Source organism: Oncorhynchus clarkii, chromosome 18 (assembly GCF_045791955.1).
Source record: "Oncorhynchus clarkii lewisi isolate Uvic-CL-2024 chromosome 18, UVic_Ocla_1.0, whole genome shotgun sequence".
In the NCBI taxonomy this organism is placed as follows: domain Eukaryota; kingdom Metazoa; phylum Chordata; class Actinopteri; order Salmoniformes; family Salmonidae; genus Oncorhynchus; species Oncorhynchus clarkii.
This window is the reverse complement of record NC_092164.1, coordinates 37612002-37630878: the sequence shown is the minus strand read 5'-3', so window position 1 is coordinate 37630878 and position 18877 is coordinate 37612002. Positions and strand designations below refer to the sequence as shown.

At 46.4% G+C, this 18877-nt stretch overlaps 1 protein-coding gene across 1 annotated transcript in view; it reads right to left on the bottom strand.

Annotated features, from left to right (window-relative positions):
* Positions 1–6422: 6422 nt before the first annotated feature.
* The window catches only part of LOC139372314 (glutamate receptor ionotropic, NMDA 2C-like), a 50260-nt gene continuing 37805 nt past the window's right edge, over positions 6423–18877 (bottom strand). The window contains exons 13-16 of the mRNA XM_071112044.1: positions 13589–13749; positions 12854–13041; positions 10385–10617; positions 6423–9440 (exon numbers count right to left, since the gene is read on the bottom strand). Coding sequence (XP_070968145.1) covers positions 6423–9440; positions 10385–10617; positions 12854–13041; positions 13589–13749 — 3600 coding nt within the window. The remainder of the gene's footprint in view (positions 9441–10384; positions 10618–12853; positions 13042–13588; positions 13750–18877) is intronic.

The following is an 18877-nucleotide window of genomic DNA, read 5'->3' as shown; positions in this document are numbered from 1 at the left end:
AGTGGCCTCCATCATTCCTAAATGGAAGAAGTTGGAACCATCAAGAGCTGGCCACCCGGCCAAACTGAGCAATCGAGAGAGAAGGGCCTTGGTCAGGGAGGTGACCAAGAACCCAATGGTTACTCTGACAGAGCTCCAGAGTTCCTCTGTGGAGATGAGAGAACCTTCCAGAAGGACAACCATCTCTGCAGCACTCCACCAATCGGGTGGAAGCCACTCCTCAGTAAAAGGCACATGACAGCCAACCTGGAATTTGCCAAAAGGCACCTAAAGGACTCTCGGACAACGAGAAACAAGATTCTCTGGTCGGATGAAACCAAGATTGAACTCTTTGGCCTGAATGCCAAGTGTCATGTCTGGAGGAAAACCTGCTCCAGAGCATTCAGGACCTCAGACTGGGGCGAAGGTCACCTTCCAACAGGACAACGACCCTAAGCACACAGCCAAGACAACGCAGAAGTGGCTTTGGGACAAGTCTCTGAAAGCCCTTGAGTGGCCCAGCCAGAGCCTGGAGTTGAACCCGATTGGACATCTCTGGAGAGACCTGAAAATAGCTGTGCAGCGACGCTCCCCATCCAACTTGACAGAGCTTGAGAGGATCTGCAGAGAAGAATGGAAGAAACTCCTCAAATACAGGTGTGCCGAGCTTGTGGCGTCATACCCAAGAAGACTCGAGGCTGTAATCGCTGCTAAAGGTGCTTCAACAAAGTATTGAGTTAAAGGGTCTGAATACTTGTGTAGTGATGAAGGTATTTATTTTGAACACATTCGCAAAAATGTCTAAAAACCTGTTTTTCCTTTGTCATTAAAGGGCTATTGTGTGTTGATAGATTGGCGGGAAAACGATGTAATCAATTTTATAATAAGGCTGCAACGTAACAAAATGTGGAAAAAGTAAAGGGGTCTGAATACTTTGCCAGCAGCATACTACCCTGCATACCACTGCTGGCTTGCTTCTGAAGCTAAGCAGGGTTGGTCCTGGTCAGTCCCTGGATGGGAGACCAGATGCTGCTGGAAGTGGTGTTGGAGGGCCAGTAGGAGGCACTCTTTCCTCTGGTCTAAAAATATCCCAATGCCCCAGGGCAGTGATTGGGGACACTGCCCTGTGTAGGGGGATGTTAAACGGGTGTCCTGACTCTCTGGCGTCATTAAAGAGCCCATGGCACATATCTTAAGAGTAGGGATGTTAACCCCGGTGTCCTGGCTAAATTCCCAATCTGGCCCTCAAACCATCACAGTCACCTAATAATCCCCAGTTTACAATTGGCTCACTCATCCCCCTCCTCTCCCCTGTAACTATTCCCCAGGTCGTTGCTGCAAATGAGAACGTGTTCTCAGTCAACTTACCTGGTAAAATAACGGATAAATAAAAATAAATAAAAAACTTTCTGAATGCACTGTCAAAATGTGAATACAGTAGATATTAGATACAGACTGGAGCACCAAAACAACAAACTATAGATCAATATAAATATATTTGATATTCAGAGGAAATAATGTTTATAAAATATACACTGCTCAAAAAAATAAAGGGAACACTTAAACAACACAATGTAACTCCAAGTCAATCACACCTCTGTGGAAGCAACACTGATTGACAATAAATTTCACATGCTGTTGTGCAAATGGAATAGACAATAGGTGGAAATTATAGGCAATTAGCAAGATACCCTCAATAAAGGAGTGGTTCTGCAGGTGATAACCACAGACCACTTCTCGCTTCCTGGTTGATGTTTTGGTCACTTTTGAATGCTGGCGGTGCTTTCACTCTAGTGGTAGCATGAGACGGAGTCTAGAACCCACACAAGTGGCCCAGGTAGTGCAGCTCATCCAGGATGGCACATCAATGCGAGCTGTGGCAAGAAGGTTTCCTGTGTCTGTCAGCGTAGTGTCCAGAGCATGGAGGCGCTACCAGGAGACAGGCCAGTACAACAGGAGACGTGGAGGAGGCCGTAGGAGGGCAACAACCCAGCAGCAGGACCGCTACCTCCGCCTTTGTGCAAGGAGGAGCAGGAGGAGCACTGCCAGAGCCCTGCAAAATTACCTCCAGCAGGCCACAAATGTGCATGTGTCTGCTCAAACGGTCAGAAACAGACTCCATGAGGGTGGTATGAGGGCCCGACGTCCACAGGTGGGGGTTGTATTTACAGCCCAACACCGTGCAGGACGTTTGGCATTTGCCAGAGAACACCAAGATTGTAAAATTCGCCACTGGCACCCTGTGCTCTTCACAGATGAAAGCAGGTTCACGCTGAGCACGTGACAGACGTGACAGTCTGGAGACGCCGTGGAGAACGTTCTGCTGCCTGCAACATCCTCCAGCATGACCGGTTTGGCGGTGGGTCAGTCATGGTGTGGGGTGGCATTTCTTTGGGGGGCCGCACAGCCCTCCATGTGCTCGCCAGAGGTAGCCTGACTGCCATTAGGTACCGAGATGAGATCCTCAGACCCCTTGTGAGACCATATGCTGGTGCGGTTGGCCCTGGGTTCCTCCTAATGCAAAACAATGCTAGACCTCATGTGGCTGGAGTGTGTCAGCAGTTCCTGCAAGAGGAAGGCATTGATGCTATGGACTGGCCTGCCCGTTTCCCAGACCTGAATCCAATTGAGCACATCTGGGACATCATGTCTCACTCCATGCACCACAGACTGTCCAGGAGTTGATGGATGCTTTAGTCCAGGTCTGGGAGTAGATCCCTCAGGAGACCATCCGCCACCTCATCAGGAGCATGCCCAGGCGTTGTAGGGAGGTCATAAAGGCACGTGGAGGCCACACCCACTACTGAGCCTCATTTTGACTTGTTTTAAGGACATTACATCAAAGTTGGATCAGCCTGTAGTGTGGTTTTCCACTTTAATTTTGAGTGTGACTCCAAATCCAGACCTCCATGGGCTGATAAATTTGATTTCCATTGATAATGTTTGTGTGATTTTGTTGTCAGCACATTCAACTATGTAAAGAAACAAGTATTTAATAAGAATATTTCATTCATTCAGATCTAGGATGTGTTATTTTAGTGTTCCTTTAATTTTTTTGGAGCAGTGTATTTTATATCAGTACCCCTTATAAAACAAAATCCCATTCCTTCTCTTACAATATCTTATACAGAGCCATCTAATCCTTTTTCACTTGAACTGTGTGGGTGATAACTGACCTTCTCGCAGTGAGGGGTGATGGGAGAAAGGCACTCTGGCACAAAATGGCAGTCAACCAACATCCATGAAGGTGTTTATTAATGGCCCTAGCTAACTCGTAACAATGCACTGCTATTGTAAATGCTCCAATATCTGTTGAGGGGCTCCATCTCAATGAAATGTGTTATTGGCATTAATGAGCTTCCATATTAATTGGTATGTGTGTGTGAGTGTTCCTAGTCCAGAGTTGGTACGTGGTAAAAACACATTTGAGTCAACACTTTGGACGTGAGCCTCGACGAACCCGCCTTTCTCTGCTTATTGCCGTTGCATTGTTGAGAGGTGAACCTGCAAGTAAGAATTGAATTGTGTACACAATGTGTTCCTGTGCAATATGACAAATGAACTTGACCTGTAAAATAATTGAACTGGACGTGGACCCTAACCATGGGCTGCAGCTGTGTGTGTGAATGAGAACACCTCATTCTATTAGTCTCTCCACCACAGTGTCACTCGCTGTGATAAAACCGTTGCACTTTTCTCAGGACGGACTGTCTCCTGCACAACACGTCCCCATTGATATATGTGAACAGATGTATCCCTCGCTCCACGTTTTCCCAATCATCCCTCTCGCACCCGATTCTCTGAGGCCGACACAAAGAAAAAAATGGAAATGGACGGAAGAGGTTTTAATACGAAAATTATTTTTTATTCTGTTCTGCTTGCAGTACAGCACAGTATTGTCTTTCCAGTGGCGCGGCAGCCCAACGTAGCCACTGCGTTCTGCCCTAGTATGTCACATTGATTCTCACACAGTGACGCAGTGCAGGTCCGCCTGGACACAGTGTGGCGTAAAGACCGCGCAGGGTTAGCGGACGGAGACAGCGCTGGACGGGGCGCTACAGTGGGGATTGTTATGGAGGAACACAGTGTGTTTTTTGTTTGTTTAGTTCAGCACGACAGACACAGGTTTGCAGAGAGGGAACACACGACACCGTCCTGGTATGGCTCACCATGGATAGTATACTGCTGCATGACGCAACAAAAAGCCTGTTGCTGCCCGCTAGACCACATTGGGTTTTGGTGTTTAAAGAAGTTGAAATCCAGGCTCAGTTATCTCATTGGTGTTACTGAGCAGACTATGCCCTGGTAAAAAATACCTAATATATTAGAACGGTTATTAATAATGTGTTACAGCCAAGGCCCAAACTTACACTACTACAGTGACACGGTCGTCAGACACACACCTCCATCACATGGCGAATATCATTGTTAACTAATCGTGGTGGATGGTCGGTAAGAACACAGTCAGGTACTGGTCTCTGATTTCACTGGGTTTTGAGACAAGGTAAGACAGACTAAAAGCCAGCTTCCTATATAATACTGTAAATTTAGTAGACAAACTTAACAGATAAGATCTTATCTTTGAGATATATTAATATATATAGATATGCTATTATTGAGATGAAAGAAATATTCACAGATACATAATAAAAAATAGAACGGTTTACAGTTGCAGACACTCATCAACACAACAAATAGACGAGGAGAAGGGACAGAGATTTCGGTTCAATTGTGGCACAAATACCTTAGCAGGTAACATTTCGCCCACAGTTAGCCTCGTCATTGGATTCTTGCAAGCTGTTGATTGTAACAAGCAAAGCACTGCTTCCATTGTGTTCCTGTCGCTCTCGGGTCAACTAGGTTTTAAGAATAAAAACCTATACTTTTAGCAACAAAGAGCGCTCCCAATTGCGGATGAAAAAAAGGGGGATATTTCCTTCACATGGAATATTCATATCTTATCTAATGGCACTGGAATGATAAACAATATCCCCATATCAAGATGCTAAACAACAATTACTCTAATGCTACCCAACTACACAAATATATATATATATATGTGATATATATCTAGATATTCAAATAAATGCAGACAAACTTTACACAACAATTTTGTGTTAACTAAGGTTACTCTTTTTTCTTCTTCAGCTGAAGTATGGCTCAGATGCAGTCACTGGCAGATGAATGAGCTAAACAGACTATATGGAGAAGATGGAACTAGCCTTGTGGGTTACTGACAACACACACACAAAAAACTGGCTGATTTGAAAGTACATCTGACTGTGCAGGTATCAGCTTTCCCGTCAAATTGCTACGAGCAAGCTAGCTCGTGATTACGGATTTTCAAGCGCATCTCTGGTAGCATCATTTAGACACCTATCATGTTGACATCATTACTGGGACACAGAATGAATCCTGGCCACCTGTGAGGCCACATGTCCAACAATTCCATCTAGCCCCCCCCCCCCCCCCCAAAATGCTACAATCTTATAGTGTCTTCATAGTTGCAGCAGACTAGGTCAAGGCTACATTCTGTCTTATGGGGGGGGGGGGGGGGGGGGCTGCCAATGACGTTAGGTAGTTGAAAACATTTTGCTTGTACCCAGTATGGTACAGCACAGTGCTAACATTTTGTCAAAATGAAAACATTTGTCTCAGTTTATAATAACACTATAGTAAAATAACCTTTTAAAATATAAAATGCATGAACTGTTGGTCTGCAGGTAATGTATTGCTCAAGAGGGTCATGAATCGGGGAGTACCTGTGGCATCAATGAAACAGCATTGTATGTAAGCTCCACTGAAGTTTGGCACAGTATAAGATCAGTCACAGTCGACTTACCCTGTTGTCAAGAATACAAACACGCTAAAACACAGACACAGAACATCAAATGTGAGTTTGGAGAGGGTGAATGGAGAAAACCGAGAGAGCTAGCTACTATTCTATTCTCCCTAAACGTGAAACATAGAACGTACACAACTATGACCCTCAGATCTCACAGGCCTGTGAGGTGTACACCGCTTGGTAAAGGAACGTTGGAGGTTCATGTTTCAGGGACGTGAGTCAAATGTTCCTGCATTGGAGCCCTCAGTAGGGAGGCCTATGAACGAGTACCTGAGCCCTCGTGAACAAATATAACTGAACAATGACAACCACTTCAAAGACGCGGCCGTGTCAGGAGGACGGCCCCATTTCGGAGATCCCACTTCTGACACCAATTTCAGTTCACCAACAATACATGTAGTCTCACAGATACTCTGACCAGAATGAAGAGAGCCCCAGTAAACATGACATTACTGTGCACTCCCTTTGACTGGACAATGGGGGTTGTGCAAGAGTTACAGGGGTCTGAGATACAAAACTGCAGTGGCCAAACAGTCATGACCCAAGGTTGTCTGAATAGGTCGGTGTTTCCGACCCAGGTAGGTGTCTATGATTCGCCTCACACCTCGCTCTCCACACTGGAGAAGTGTGCAGACCCCCTCCGTGAGCAGAGGCTCTTGGCCTTGAGGGGCAGGTGAGGTGACTGTAACCTTTGGGGCGGAGGCACTGAGCGCAGTCTCTGGTACAGGAGTTTGGCACTAGCAGAAGCCATAAAAGACGGCTGGGGGGCGCCTGGGGTGGAGGATACTACAGAGGGAGACGAGACCGAAGAGGAGGAGTTCGGAGGAGGGATGTGGATGGGATGGGATGAGGAGGGAGGGGCAGGAAGGGCTGGGAGTGTTGGTGGAGGGAGGGAGGGGATGAGGACCTGCGATGTAGAAGGCTGCCGAATGCGGTCTGTCCGCTGGATGCTGAGGTTGGACTGGCTTCCCGATTTGGGTTGATTCTGGGTCCGGTCGGGTTTGAAGGAATGCCGTTTGGAATTGGCGCTGGTCACAAAGCTTTGACAGTGTAGAAATAGTTCCTCCTGGCTAGGAGAGCTCACCTTGGCCAATTTAGAGTGAGCGTGTTGATGTTCGAGGGCAGATTGGCAGTTGCAAGCCACATCACCTCGCCCTTTGTCCTTGTCCTTCCGTCTCTCTTTCTTCTCCTCCTTCACAGGAAGCTTGTCCACGGACCAGTATCTTCGAGGAGCTGGTGGTGTCAATGGAGGTGGAGGCCACTGTGTACCACCTATCCTCCCTGATCCCCAGCCACCTTCCCCTACTCCCTCTGCTCCGCCCCATCCCTCCCCACGGCCCAATAACGAGCCATCCCTACTGTTTATGCTGCCAGCTTTTTCTCTGGCGGGATAAGTGCCGAAAAACCAACCTCCCCCTCCTATTCCCCCAACCGCTCTACCCTCATGACCCTCCCAGTACCTTTCGAACTTTCCAAATTCTCCCGAGGAGCCGTCGTCGTCTGAGTAGATGCCCACCATCTTATCACTTTCCCTTTCGGACTCTGATGCGGTCCTTCGTCTTCTTTCATGTCTCTTCTCTTGCTCCACTTTTCTCCTTTCCTCCTCGGAATCTTCATCCTCATCTTCGGAGTCCCACTCGTGAAACGACAGACCTTCTTTGGAGTGAACCTCCACTCTCTCGTTCCTGCCCAACAGGGGGCGCGTCTCCCCTTCTTTCCCTAGGGCCGCTCTATCTGAACCCTTACTCCTGCGCCTGGACGAGAGAGGGATCAGTGGCAGAAATGCAGATGAAGGAATCTCTGACGATGGGTTTCCCGCTCCCCAGAACTTGACAGCGGTTGAGGGTTTTCTGGGGCTCTGGTACTGCTTGCTGGAACTGGAAGGCCTACCTGCATGCCTGTGGCGTGAGTAAGGACTTCTGTGCCTTTCCTTGCCTCTAGTGTCCTCTCCATCTCTTTCCTTGTCATCGCAGTCCCTCCTCTCTTCCTCCCTTGGAATATCCCATCCGTAACTTCTGATAGAACCTTCACTCTTTTTCCTCATAGAGTCACGCCTCGTAGCCGGGTAGGAGGAGTAGGCCTCTTGCATTATCGCTTTGAGCTGCCCTCTCTGCTCACCACCTCCCTCCTCGTGCTCTGACCGCTTGCCCCGGTCTCTTCTCTTCGCCTTGTCCTCTCTCTTCTTCTTCTTCTCCTTCACTTTACGCCGCTTGCGCTCCCGCTCTCTCTCCTTCTCCTCTCTCTTTTTTTTCTTCCGGCCTTTCTTCCTCCTCTTTCTCTCCCTTTCTCGCTCTTTGTGATGCTGTTTCTCCTCCTTCCCCTCGGCCCTGGTTCCTGTTCCTCTGCGTCTTTCTCTCTCGCCCCAGGAGGCCCACCACTCCTGCAGCTGGGCTAGCTGGCTCCCAGCCCTCTCTCTCTCATACTGCAGACGAGGCTTGCGGGGTGGTACAGGCGGAGGGGGCGGACTGCAAGGCAGTGAGCGAGAGGACATGCGTTGGGATTTGCCCTTTCTCCGTCCTAGCAGGAGGCTAGACTCCTCTGTCAGCTCATCAGAGTCATAGACGTCCTCAACATCCCTACTGCCAGCCCTGTACTTAAAACTCTGGGACGATGTGTATGTGATGGTGGAGGATGAGGGGGAGTTGGAGCGTGAGGGGGAGACGGAGGATGAGGACGAGGATGAACTGGATGAGGTGGAGGAGCAGGAGCTGGAGGTGTAGAGGGCGGAGTGAGAGGGAGTGGTAGGGGTAGTGAGGGCAGGGGACGCGACAGGGACAGGCAATGGGAGTGGGGGAGGGCGACGGCCTCGCCTGCCACCTCCATCCCTTACTCCGTACCGCCCTCCCCCTCTTCTCCCCAAGGGGAGGATGTTCTCATACAGAGGCCCCCCAGAGCCCTTTCTTTTCGGGAGGCTGCCTCTTCTCCAAAATGGCGGTGGATGTGGGGATGAGGGGAGCGGTAGAGGGGGCTTGGACATTAAGTGACCAGGGGGCGGTCCTTTAGAAGGTAGCCGTGGAATTCCTGAGGACTTTGTCCCCCTCTGGTTCATTTTGGGGGTTTGAGAGCCACCTGTTTGTGGGTCAGCATTTGCCCCTAAGCCCTCTGGATCGATCGGGCCATAGTATCGCTTGTATTCATCCAGATTCCCGTCCCCTCCACTGGCTCCCCCAGCCCAATGAGGGGGCAAGCCCTGTTGAAACTGTGCCATGTCTGGGATCCCACCGCTGCCACCAATAGGCTTGTCCGTGCCGGGCTTGGGACGGTTCCAGCGGTCTACCACAGCCAATCTGCGGTCATGGCGAGGCAGAAAAGTGGAGCACGGCATAGGACCCTGCAAAAGGGGACTGTTTGATGGCCCAAGGGCCATTGCAGAGTGCCCAGTAGTTGGAGGAGATCCAGCAGGAAGCATGCTGTATGCTTGCTGCTGCTCATGCTGCTGGTGATGATGCCTCTGCTGCTGCTGCACCATGGCAAGAGTGGTGTTACAGGTTACAGCCGCTGAGATGTGGGACTGGGGTGGAGGCGGCATTGTGGGAACACTCTGATATAGGGGAAGTGTGTTTCGGAGGCCTCCAGAGACGGTTTCATCTTCAAACTTGCAGCAACTGTACATACCCTGTGTAGACATAGAAGGGGAAGCTAGTTAGGATACAGCTAGCAAACTCCACACCCCAGTATCCCTAGACGAGAGCATGGACACTGAAAGTCACGCAAGTCTCGTAAAACTAGGTTACATAAGTTGTGGCAGAAATGTAGCGGAAATGTGTCCCTGTAGAGGTCTTCATACACTTACCTCAGTATCTGCCATTACGGTGCACTCAAGCTTCAGTTCGACTGATCTTTCTAAATGACCACTCGGGAGCTCCTAGCGCAGTGGTCAAACAGTAAGTCAGAACTGACTCTTTAAAAGATAATAATTTGTCCTCTCTTTCCTCTCTAGCATAAAACGTGACGTGCAATGAATGATGGCGGATGCCCCTCTATGCAATCTCTCTCTACTTTGTACTCTCGGAGAGGAGGCAACTGACCACAAAATACTAATGAGGGCGGAGGAGGAACTCGTGTTCTAAATGCAGGTCATTTACAGCCTTAAAAGACTGATAGGCTATTGGTTAAGTGTGTTGAATGGGCGGGGCCGTGTAAAGCATAACAGCTTTATCACCTTTACTTGAAGAAGATTCATTCAATACCAATATGTCTTATTGAAAATCAAGAGTCATCCCACTGAATCGCAATTAACAGCGGGACAGAAATCCGATGGCCGTGAATCAACACTGCCCGTTGAGCACGTGAATCAACATTTGGTGAAATTGAAAGCGGGAGTAACAGTCGGAGATATCCCGGAACGTCGACGTAGAACGCAGCAGGAGGAGGAAGACACAATGTCATCTGAAATCTTGGAGAAAACTAGGTCACTTTTAAAAACGAGGTACGAGGACCTACCTTTTGAACAGTACTGCCTAAACATAGCCTGTGATGTGTTGATGCACCAAGCCCTTTTTCCTTTCACCACCACCAGGGGGCATCGCTTCCATCACTATAACTCAGTCAGTAACTCACCCTGCTGAGAGCCAATAGGAAGTCCATGCCACCGGAACGGCCCAGGCAGTGCCTGATCTTCCAGTATACCAGGTGCTCCCAGGCGAAAACCAGCAGACTGAGCCCCATGGCCACCAGCAGCATGTAGAAGACCCCCGCCATGTTGTCGATGTCCAGCTTGGAGCTCATCACCTCAATCTTGTCGTTGTGACAGATCCCCGAGAGCCACAGGCGCTCGAGCATGTCGATCTCGTCTGACGGTGGGAGAAGAGGAGATGGGAGAGACATTTTTAAAAACTACAATTAGGGATTATCTGCCGTTGTTATGGGACAGGCATTGTTTTATACCTTAAGGGGGAAGCTGGGAAGGTAACAGTTGAGAGGTCAGGAGGAAGAGGGGTGAAAGTGTGTCTGGCTCAGAGCTGTTGCATGATGGCAAAAAGAAAGCTGAAAATTGAGAAAATAGTGTGTGTGGGGGAAAGGGGAGGTGAGAATGTGAGAGAGTAAGCCTGTGTGTGTGTGTGTGTGAGAGAGAGAGGGGGGGGGTGGAGGAAAGGGGGAGAGAGAGAAGCCGCATAGCTTTGATGGATGTCGGAAATGGCCTGGATACAGAGTCTCCCGTGTTAAGAGTGACCTCGACAGATGAAAGGCAGTGGACACTAATAGGAGTCCCAACACAAACCATTAGTTCCATATATCAAAAACAACTGTTACACTGGAAAGGGAAAAAATGGAGGAAAACCCAGAGTTTGTGCTCAGCGAAGAGCAGACAACATGTATTGAAATGACAGCCACGTCTTGGGGCTATAGCACCCTGCATTGTAAGAGTAGCTACTTAAAGTGCGTTTCAAAATCCCTGGTCATCAGAGTTAAAACAGTGAGACATTCAACTATATTAAACTTAGGTCAACTGCCCTGTGTTGGAAATTGTAAAGCCCAAACGACATGGATTAGAAAAACATGAATGAACCATGTTGACTGGAATGTCATAATCCACTCCAATAAAACAAAATAAAAAGGAATCTACCTAACAGAAATATTCTTCCCAGAAAGTGTAGCTAAGAGTTCACGGTCAGGAGCTAAAGTGATCTCTATGATTACATTTTAGTCATTTAGCAGATACTCTTATCCAGAGTGATTTACAGTTATTGCATTCATATTAAAATAGCGAGGTGGGACACCACAGTCATAGTAAGCCCCCCCCCCCCCAATAAAGCATCGATCCGCAAAGTCAGTGGAAAAATTCAAGAGCTAGACGACGAAAATCACCATACTTCACCGCCAATTATGTTGCTGTTGTTTTTTTTTAACAATATATGCTAATTTGCGTGATCATAAACTGTGACAGACTCCTAATCCCACTCATCACATTTCAATAAACCCCCCGCACCCTTTCACATTCAACCCTTACTCGTGACCAAACTCAGGGCCTCGTAGAGCTGCTTTGAGCTGAGACGGAGCTGCAACATCCTCAGCACAAGCCGAAGGAACAACGCCACCTTCTAATCACAGAACCGGAACAAATGAGAGACAGTCACAAAAAGGTGTGTAACAAAGTAAGTCCCCGATTGTGAAATTAGCAACGCAACGTATGACACAGTGCTTGAGAACACATATATGGAACCTTTAAGACCTTTTAGGATGTAAGGATTTGTGAAACATTCTGGGGGGTGATTGCACAGAAGACATACAGGTAACTGCCAAAATAATGGAAACACTTGAGTAAATGAGGGACACAAAGAGTCTATTGAAAGCAAATGCTTCCACACAGGTGTGGTTCCTGAGTTAAGCAATTCACATCCCATCATGCTTAGGGCCATGCATAGAAATGCCGGGCAGACCATTATTGTTTGCCAATATTTTGGCCACCATGACTACGCCCCCCCCATAGGATGAAAATGCCCCCATCCACAGGGCACAAGTGGTCAATGAATGGTTTGTTCAGCATGAAAACGATGTAAACCATATGCCGTACCCATCTCAGGCCAGATTTCAACCCAATTGAACACTTATGGGAGATTCTGGAGTGTCGCCTGATACAGTGTTTTCCACCACCATCAACAAAACACCAAATTATGGAATTTCTTGTGGAAGAATGGTGTCGTATCCCTCCAATAGAGTTCCAGACACGTATAGAATCTATGCCAAGGTGCATTGAAGCTGTTCTGCCTCGTGGTGCCCCAACGCCCTATTAAGACACTTTATGTTGGTGTTTCCTTTAATTTGGCAGATACCTGTAGTATGAAGGTCTACTGTACAATGTACAGTATGCAGGACAAACTGTAAAACCGTGAATGTGAACAGCATTCAACTGAATTAAGCAGAAGGTACTGCAGGAAAGTGGTCCCCCCCCCCTCCTCACTTCAATCCACCACTAAAAGCAGAGACAGATTGATGCTGCCAGCCCGCCACCAACAAGCCAGCACATTTATCAACTTCTCCTGCCTGTCCCCAACCCCCCCCCCCCCACACTCCTTTCTCTCTCCTCACCGTCTCCCACCAGCTGCAGGAGGGCCAAGTCCACGGGGCGTTTCCAGCGGGTGTTCTTATGCAGGGCGATGCCGTAGCCTGTGGTGGCAAACACCTTGCCCGAGCCAATGGTCATCACCTTACAGCCCTCGTCTTTCCTCGCCATGTAGTTTAGCACAGCCGCATCATAGATGAAGGCATCTAGTTTACTGACGGGGAGGGAGGGAGGGAGGGAGGGGAGGGGAGAAAGAGAAGAGGGGATGAGGGTGAGATGATAAGTGAGAATGTGAGGTTCAATAACACGGTACGTCAAGTCCGGGTGAGGACTAAGCTTCTGGTGGCCAAGTCGTCTTGGGGAAGTGTCTCCCCTCTGCATGAGGCGCACAATTTGTGACAACTACTCTAATAAGTGTGTGTGAGTTTTATCTAATGTAAGCATAATTCATACAGTAGTTTGCACTATAAACCCCGGCAGAGACATAAACACACATACAGTAGGACAGGACTGCATGAGGAGATAACTGTTACTAAGAGGCTGCTATGCTGGGTCATGTTCATTAGGGCACACAACAGAAAATGTATATAAAAATACATTTTTGCAACGGAAAACGAAAATGAGCGTTTCTTATTGGACAAGTCTAGGTAGTCCCTCCATGTTTCAGGCTGTTTTCCTCCGTTTGGTGCCTAATGAACATGGTCCTGGTTGAATGCAATGAAATGAACGGGGATGTCGTCTTCGGAAACACACAAACTGACCCAGTCTTGAGGTTGTCGATGGCCTCCTCCACGCCCTTCTGGTTGTTGCGGATCATGAAGTTGTGCATGTTGGCATAGTTGCTGCGAATGTTCTCCTCGGTGCTCCCGTTGGGGACGGTGCCAAATCGGAGCGGGGGGTACTGCTCAGTGGGCTGCTGGAACTGGGGGGATAGAGGGGGAACTAGAGGTTGATGTGGGGATTCAGGGTAAGTGTTGAGTGACAACAGTACATTACAACGTAAATAATGCATGCATCGTGATCTAAGGAAGTCGGACAGTTGGACAATACATCAAGCAACATGTCAAAAATCATAGAACTGCGAAAATGCAAGAACATTCGAAAAGATTGGTGCTCAAATCTCCAAAACCAACTCAACAAGTTGAGCATCTATCTTTTGAGATGTTCTTGTGATTTTGGGCTGCATCTCGTGGTGCTGTCCGGTGTCCACCCAACTTCCTTAGATCTCATTTAAAAGACAGTTTCTTCTTCTCCCCCCAAAGAGAACAGAATTCTGCTCTCCTTGCATTTTTATTACAAAGATCTTTAGAAAGGGAGAGAAGTGAGAGGGATGAACATTAGGGATGGATCAATGCATAAATTGTCATGACAGAAGACATGAGATGGATATTTCATAATACCACACAAATGACCAAAATAAGTGGCTACTCTGACTAACAAACTGAGGACAATCTGGTCTTGAATTCAAACAATCAATGGCCCAGGCCAATGAAGCGACACACAGACTGTACAATGTTAGGAGGAAATATGTATACAGTTGAAGTCGGAAGTTTACCTACACTTAGGTTGGAGTCATTAAAACTCATTTTTCAACCACTCCACAAACGTATGGTTAACAAACTATAGTTTTGGCAAGTCGGTTAGGACATCTACCTTGTGCATGACAAAATAAATTTTTCCAACAATTGTTTGACCCAAGTTAAACAATTTAAAGGCAATGCTACCAAATACTAATTGACTGTATGTAGACTTCTGACCCACTGGGAATGTGATGAAAGAAATAAAAGCTGAAATAAATCATTCTCTACTAATTCAGAAATTTCACATTTTAAAAATAAAATGGTGATCCTAACTGACCTAAGACAGGGAGTTTTTACTAGAATTAAATGTCATGAATTGTGAAAAACTGAGTTTAAATGTATTTGGCGAAGGTGTATGTAAACTTCCGACTTCAACTGTACAGTGTATACACTACATGTCCAAAAGTACGTGGATGCTCATCAAACATCTCATTCCAAAATCATGGGCATTAATATAGAGTTGGTCCCCCCGTTTGCTGCTTTAACAGCCTCCACTCCTCTGGAAAGGTTTTCCACTCGATGTTGGAACAATGCTGCAGGGATTTGCTTCCATTCAGCCACAACAGCATTAGTGAGGCTGGACACTGATGTTGGGCCTGATTTAGGCCTGGCTCGCAGTCGGTGTTCCAATTCATCCCAAAGGTGTTCAATGGGGTTGAGGTCAGGGCTCTGCAGGCCAGTCAAGTACTTCCACACCGATCTAAAAAAAAAACATTACTGAATGGACCCCGCTTTGTATACGGGGGCATTGTCATGCTGAAACAGGAAGGGGACATCCCCAAACTGTTGCCACAAAGTTGGAAGCACAGAATCGTTTAGAATGTCATTGTCCGCTGTAGCGTTAAGATTTCCCTTCACTGGAACTAAAGGGCCTAGCCCAAATCATGAAAAACAGCCCCAGACCATTATTCATCATCCACCAAACTTTACAGTTGGTACTATGCATTTGAGCAGATAGCATTCTGCAGGCATCTGGCAAATCCAGATTCGTCCTGTCAGACTGCCATATGGTGAAGCGTGATTCACCACTCTTGAGAATGTGCTTCCACTGCTCCAGAGTACAGTGGCGGTGAGCTTTACACCAATCCAGCCGACGCTTGGCATTGCTCATGGTGATCTTAGGCTTGACCTGCGGCTGCTCGGTCATAGACACCCATTTCATGAAGCTCCCGACGAACACTTATTGTGCTGAGTTGCTTCCAGAGGCAGAAATTTGACGAACTTGTTGGAAATTTGACGACATGTTGGAAAGGTGGCATCCTGTGACGGTGCCACGTTGAAAGTCACTGAGCTCTTCAGTAAGGCCATTCTACTGCCAAGGTTTGTCTATGGAGATTGCATGGTTGTGTGCTTGATTTTATTCACCTGTCAGCAACAGGTATGGCTGATATAGCTGAATCCACTCATTTGAAGGGGTGTCCACATACTTTTGTATATATAGTGCATATACCATTGCCTACAGTAGGCTACATAATAACATTTCCAGTGGGACAATGTCTCACCTAATGATAAAGATTAAGCCATAGGCTACTCACAGTGATGGCCGATGCGCTCATCGTGGCAATAGCCTATCTCATGATGAGCTACTTTGATAAACAGCGCTGCTGTTCGCAAAACAAAATGGGAGTTGTTGAGAAAAATGTGTTTCTATCGGTTTTACAGACAGATCAGACTTTTCAGAAGTAGGGATTTGCTTTCCAAACTGTACATTTTTCCCACAATTGTATTTTGAAATCTTCAAAAAGGCAAAACGACAACCGCAAACAACCATAGAAATATAATCCATAGATAGCAGTTCAAGTCTGGACAGGCATCCATTGCTAGAGTACCCATGAGTTTAACAGTCAATTTGCCAGGGTAAGAAGTTATAAAACCTTTCTATGGATTATATGTCTATGGCCACAACGCAACAAGCTGTATATTTGGCACGCATGCTGGCCAAAGAGCAGCATTCCTGACTGGAGGCATACCGGTAACTGCCAAAATAAAGGAAACACTTGAGTAAACGAGGGATACAAAGTATGTGAATTTTCCTGGCATGGTTTAGGTCCACTTGTAGAATTTATGCCAAGGAAGCTGTTCTGACAGCTCTTGGTGGCCCAACACCATTTTCATTAAGACACTTTATGTTGGTGTTTCCTTTATTTTGGCAGATACCTGCATGTGAGTGTGGTAAAAAATAAATCCACAATAATTTTTTAGAAACTATTGATCCTCTGTGGCAAAATGATGCTCTCTGGTGTGGTGTGATAAAACTATTCAATATTACAAAAAATAACGCAATTTTATATGTGTTTTTTTTTTTTGCATCTTGGGCTTAGGCCCAAAATATATATACTAATACTGAACAAAAATATAAACGCAAAATACAACAATTTCAACTGAGTTATAGTTCATATAAGGAAATCAGTCAATTGAAATCAATTCATTAGGCCCAAATCTATATTTCACATGAATGGGCAGGGGCACAGCCATGGGTGAGCCTGGAAGGGCATAGACCCACCCACTGGAGAGCCAGGCCCAGCCAATCCAAACAGAAATACTCCTCAGTTTCATCAGCTGTCCGGGTGTCTGGTCTCAGATGATCCCACCGGTGAAGAAATTGGATGTGAAGGTCCTGTGCTGGCGTGGCAAAAAAAAAACGTTGGAGGTGGCTTATGATAGTGAAATGAACATTCAATTCTCTGGCAACACCTCTGGTGAAGATTCTTGCAGTCAGCATGCCAATTGCACGCTCCCTCAAAACTTGAGACTTCAGTGGCATTGTGTTGTGTGACAAAACTGCACATTTTAAAGTGCCGTTTTATTGCCCCCAACACAAGGTGCACCTGTGTAATGATCATGCTGTTTAATCAGCTTCTTGATATTACACACCTTTCAGGTGGATGGATTATCTTGGCAAAGGGGAAATGCTCAATAACAGGGATGTAAACTAATTTGTCCACGAAATTTGAGAGAAATAAGATTTTTGTGCGTATGGAAAATTTCCAGGATCTCTTATTTCAGTTGATGAAACATGGGACAAACACTTTACATGTTGCGTCTATATTTCTGTTCTGTATACATATATACAGTTGAAGTCGGAAGTTTACATGCACCATAGCCAAATACATTTAAACTCAGTTTCACAATTCCTGACATTTAATCCTAGTAAAAATTCCCTGTCTTAGGAATTAAGAATGTGAAATGTCAGAATAATAGTAAAGAGAATGATTTATTTCAGCTTTTATTTCATTCATGACATTCCCAGTGGGTCAGCAGTTTACATACACTCAATTAGTATTTGGTAGCATTGCCTTTAAATTGTTTAACTTGGGTCAAACGTTTCAGGTAGCCTTCCACAAGCTTCCCACAATAAATTGGGTGAATTTTGGCCCATTCCTCCTGACAGAGCTGGTGTAACTGAGTCAGGTTTGTAGGCCTCCTTGCTCGCACACGCTTTTTCAGTTCTGCCCACAAATTTTCTATAGGATTGAGGTCAGGGCTTTGTGATGGCCACTCCAATACCTTGACTTTGTTGTCCTTAAGCCATTTTGCCACAACTTTGGAAGTATGCTTGGGGTCATTGTCCATTTGGAAGACCCATTTGTGACCAAGCTTTAACTTATTGACTGATGTCTTGCTTCAAAGATGTTGCTTCAATATATCCACATAATTTTCCCTCCCCATGATGCCAACTATTTTGTGAAATTCACCAGTCCCTCATGCAGCAAAGCACCCCCACAACATGATGCTGCCACCCCCGTGCTTCATGGTTGGGATGGTGTTCTTCACATTTTTCCTCCAAACATAACAACGGTCATTATGGCCAAACAGTTCTATTTTTGTTTCATCAGACCAAAGGACATTTCTCCAAGAAGTACAATCTTTGTCCCCCTGTGCAGTTGCAAACCGTAGTATGGCTTTTTGATGGCAGTTTTGGAGCAGTGGCTTCTTCCTTGCTGAACAGCCTTTCAGGTTATGTCAAAATAGGACTCATTTTACTGTGGATACAGATACTTTTGTACCTGTTTCCTCCAGCATCTTCACAAGGTCCTTTGCTGTTGTTCTGGGATTGATTTGCACTTTTGGCACCAAAGTACGTTCATCTCTAGGAGACAGAACGCATCTCCTTCCTGAGCGGTATGACGGCTGTGTGGTCATATGGTGTTTATACTTGCGTACTACTGTTTGTACAGATGAACATGGTACCTTCAGGCATTTGGAAATTGCTCCCAAGGATGAACCAGACTTGTGGAGGTCTACACATTTTTTGTTCTGAAGTCTTGGCTGATTTCTTTAGATTTTCTCATGGTGTTTCTCATGGTTCTCTTAGTGTATGTAAACTTCTGACCCACTGGAATTGTGATACAGTGAATTATAAGTGAAATAATCTGTCTGTAAACAATTGTTGGAAAGATTTGTGTCATGCACAAAGTAGATGTCCTAACCGACTTGCCAAAACGATAGTTTGTTCACAAGAAATGTGTG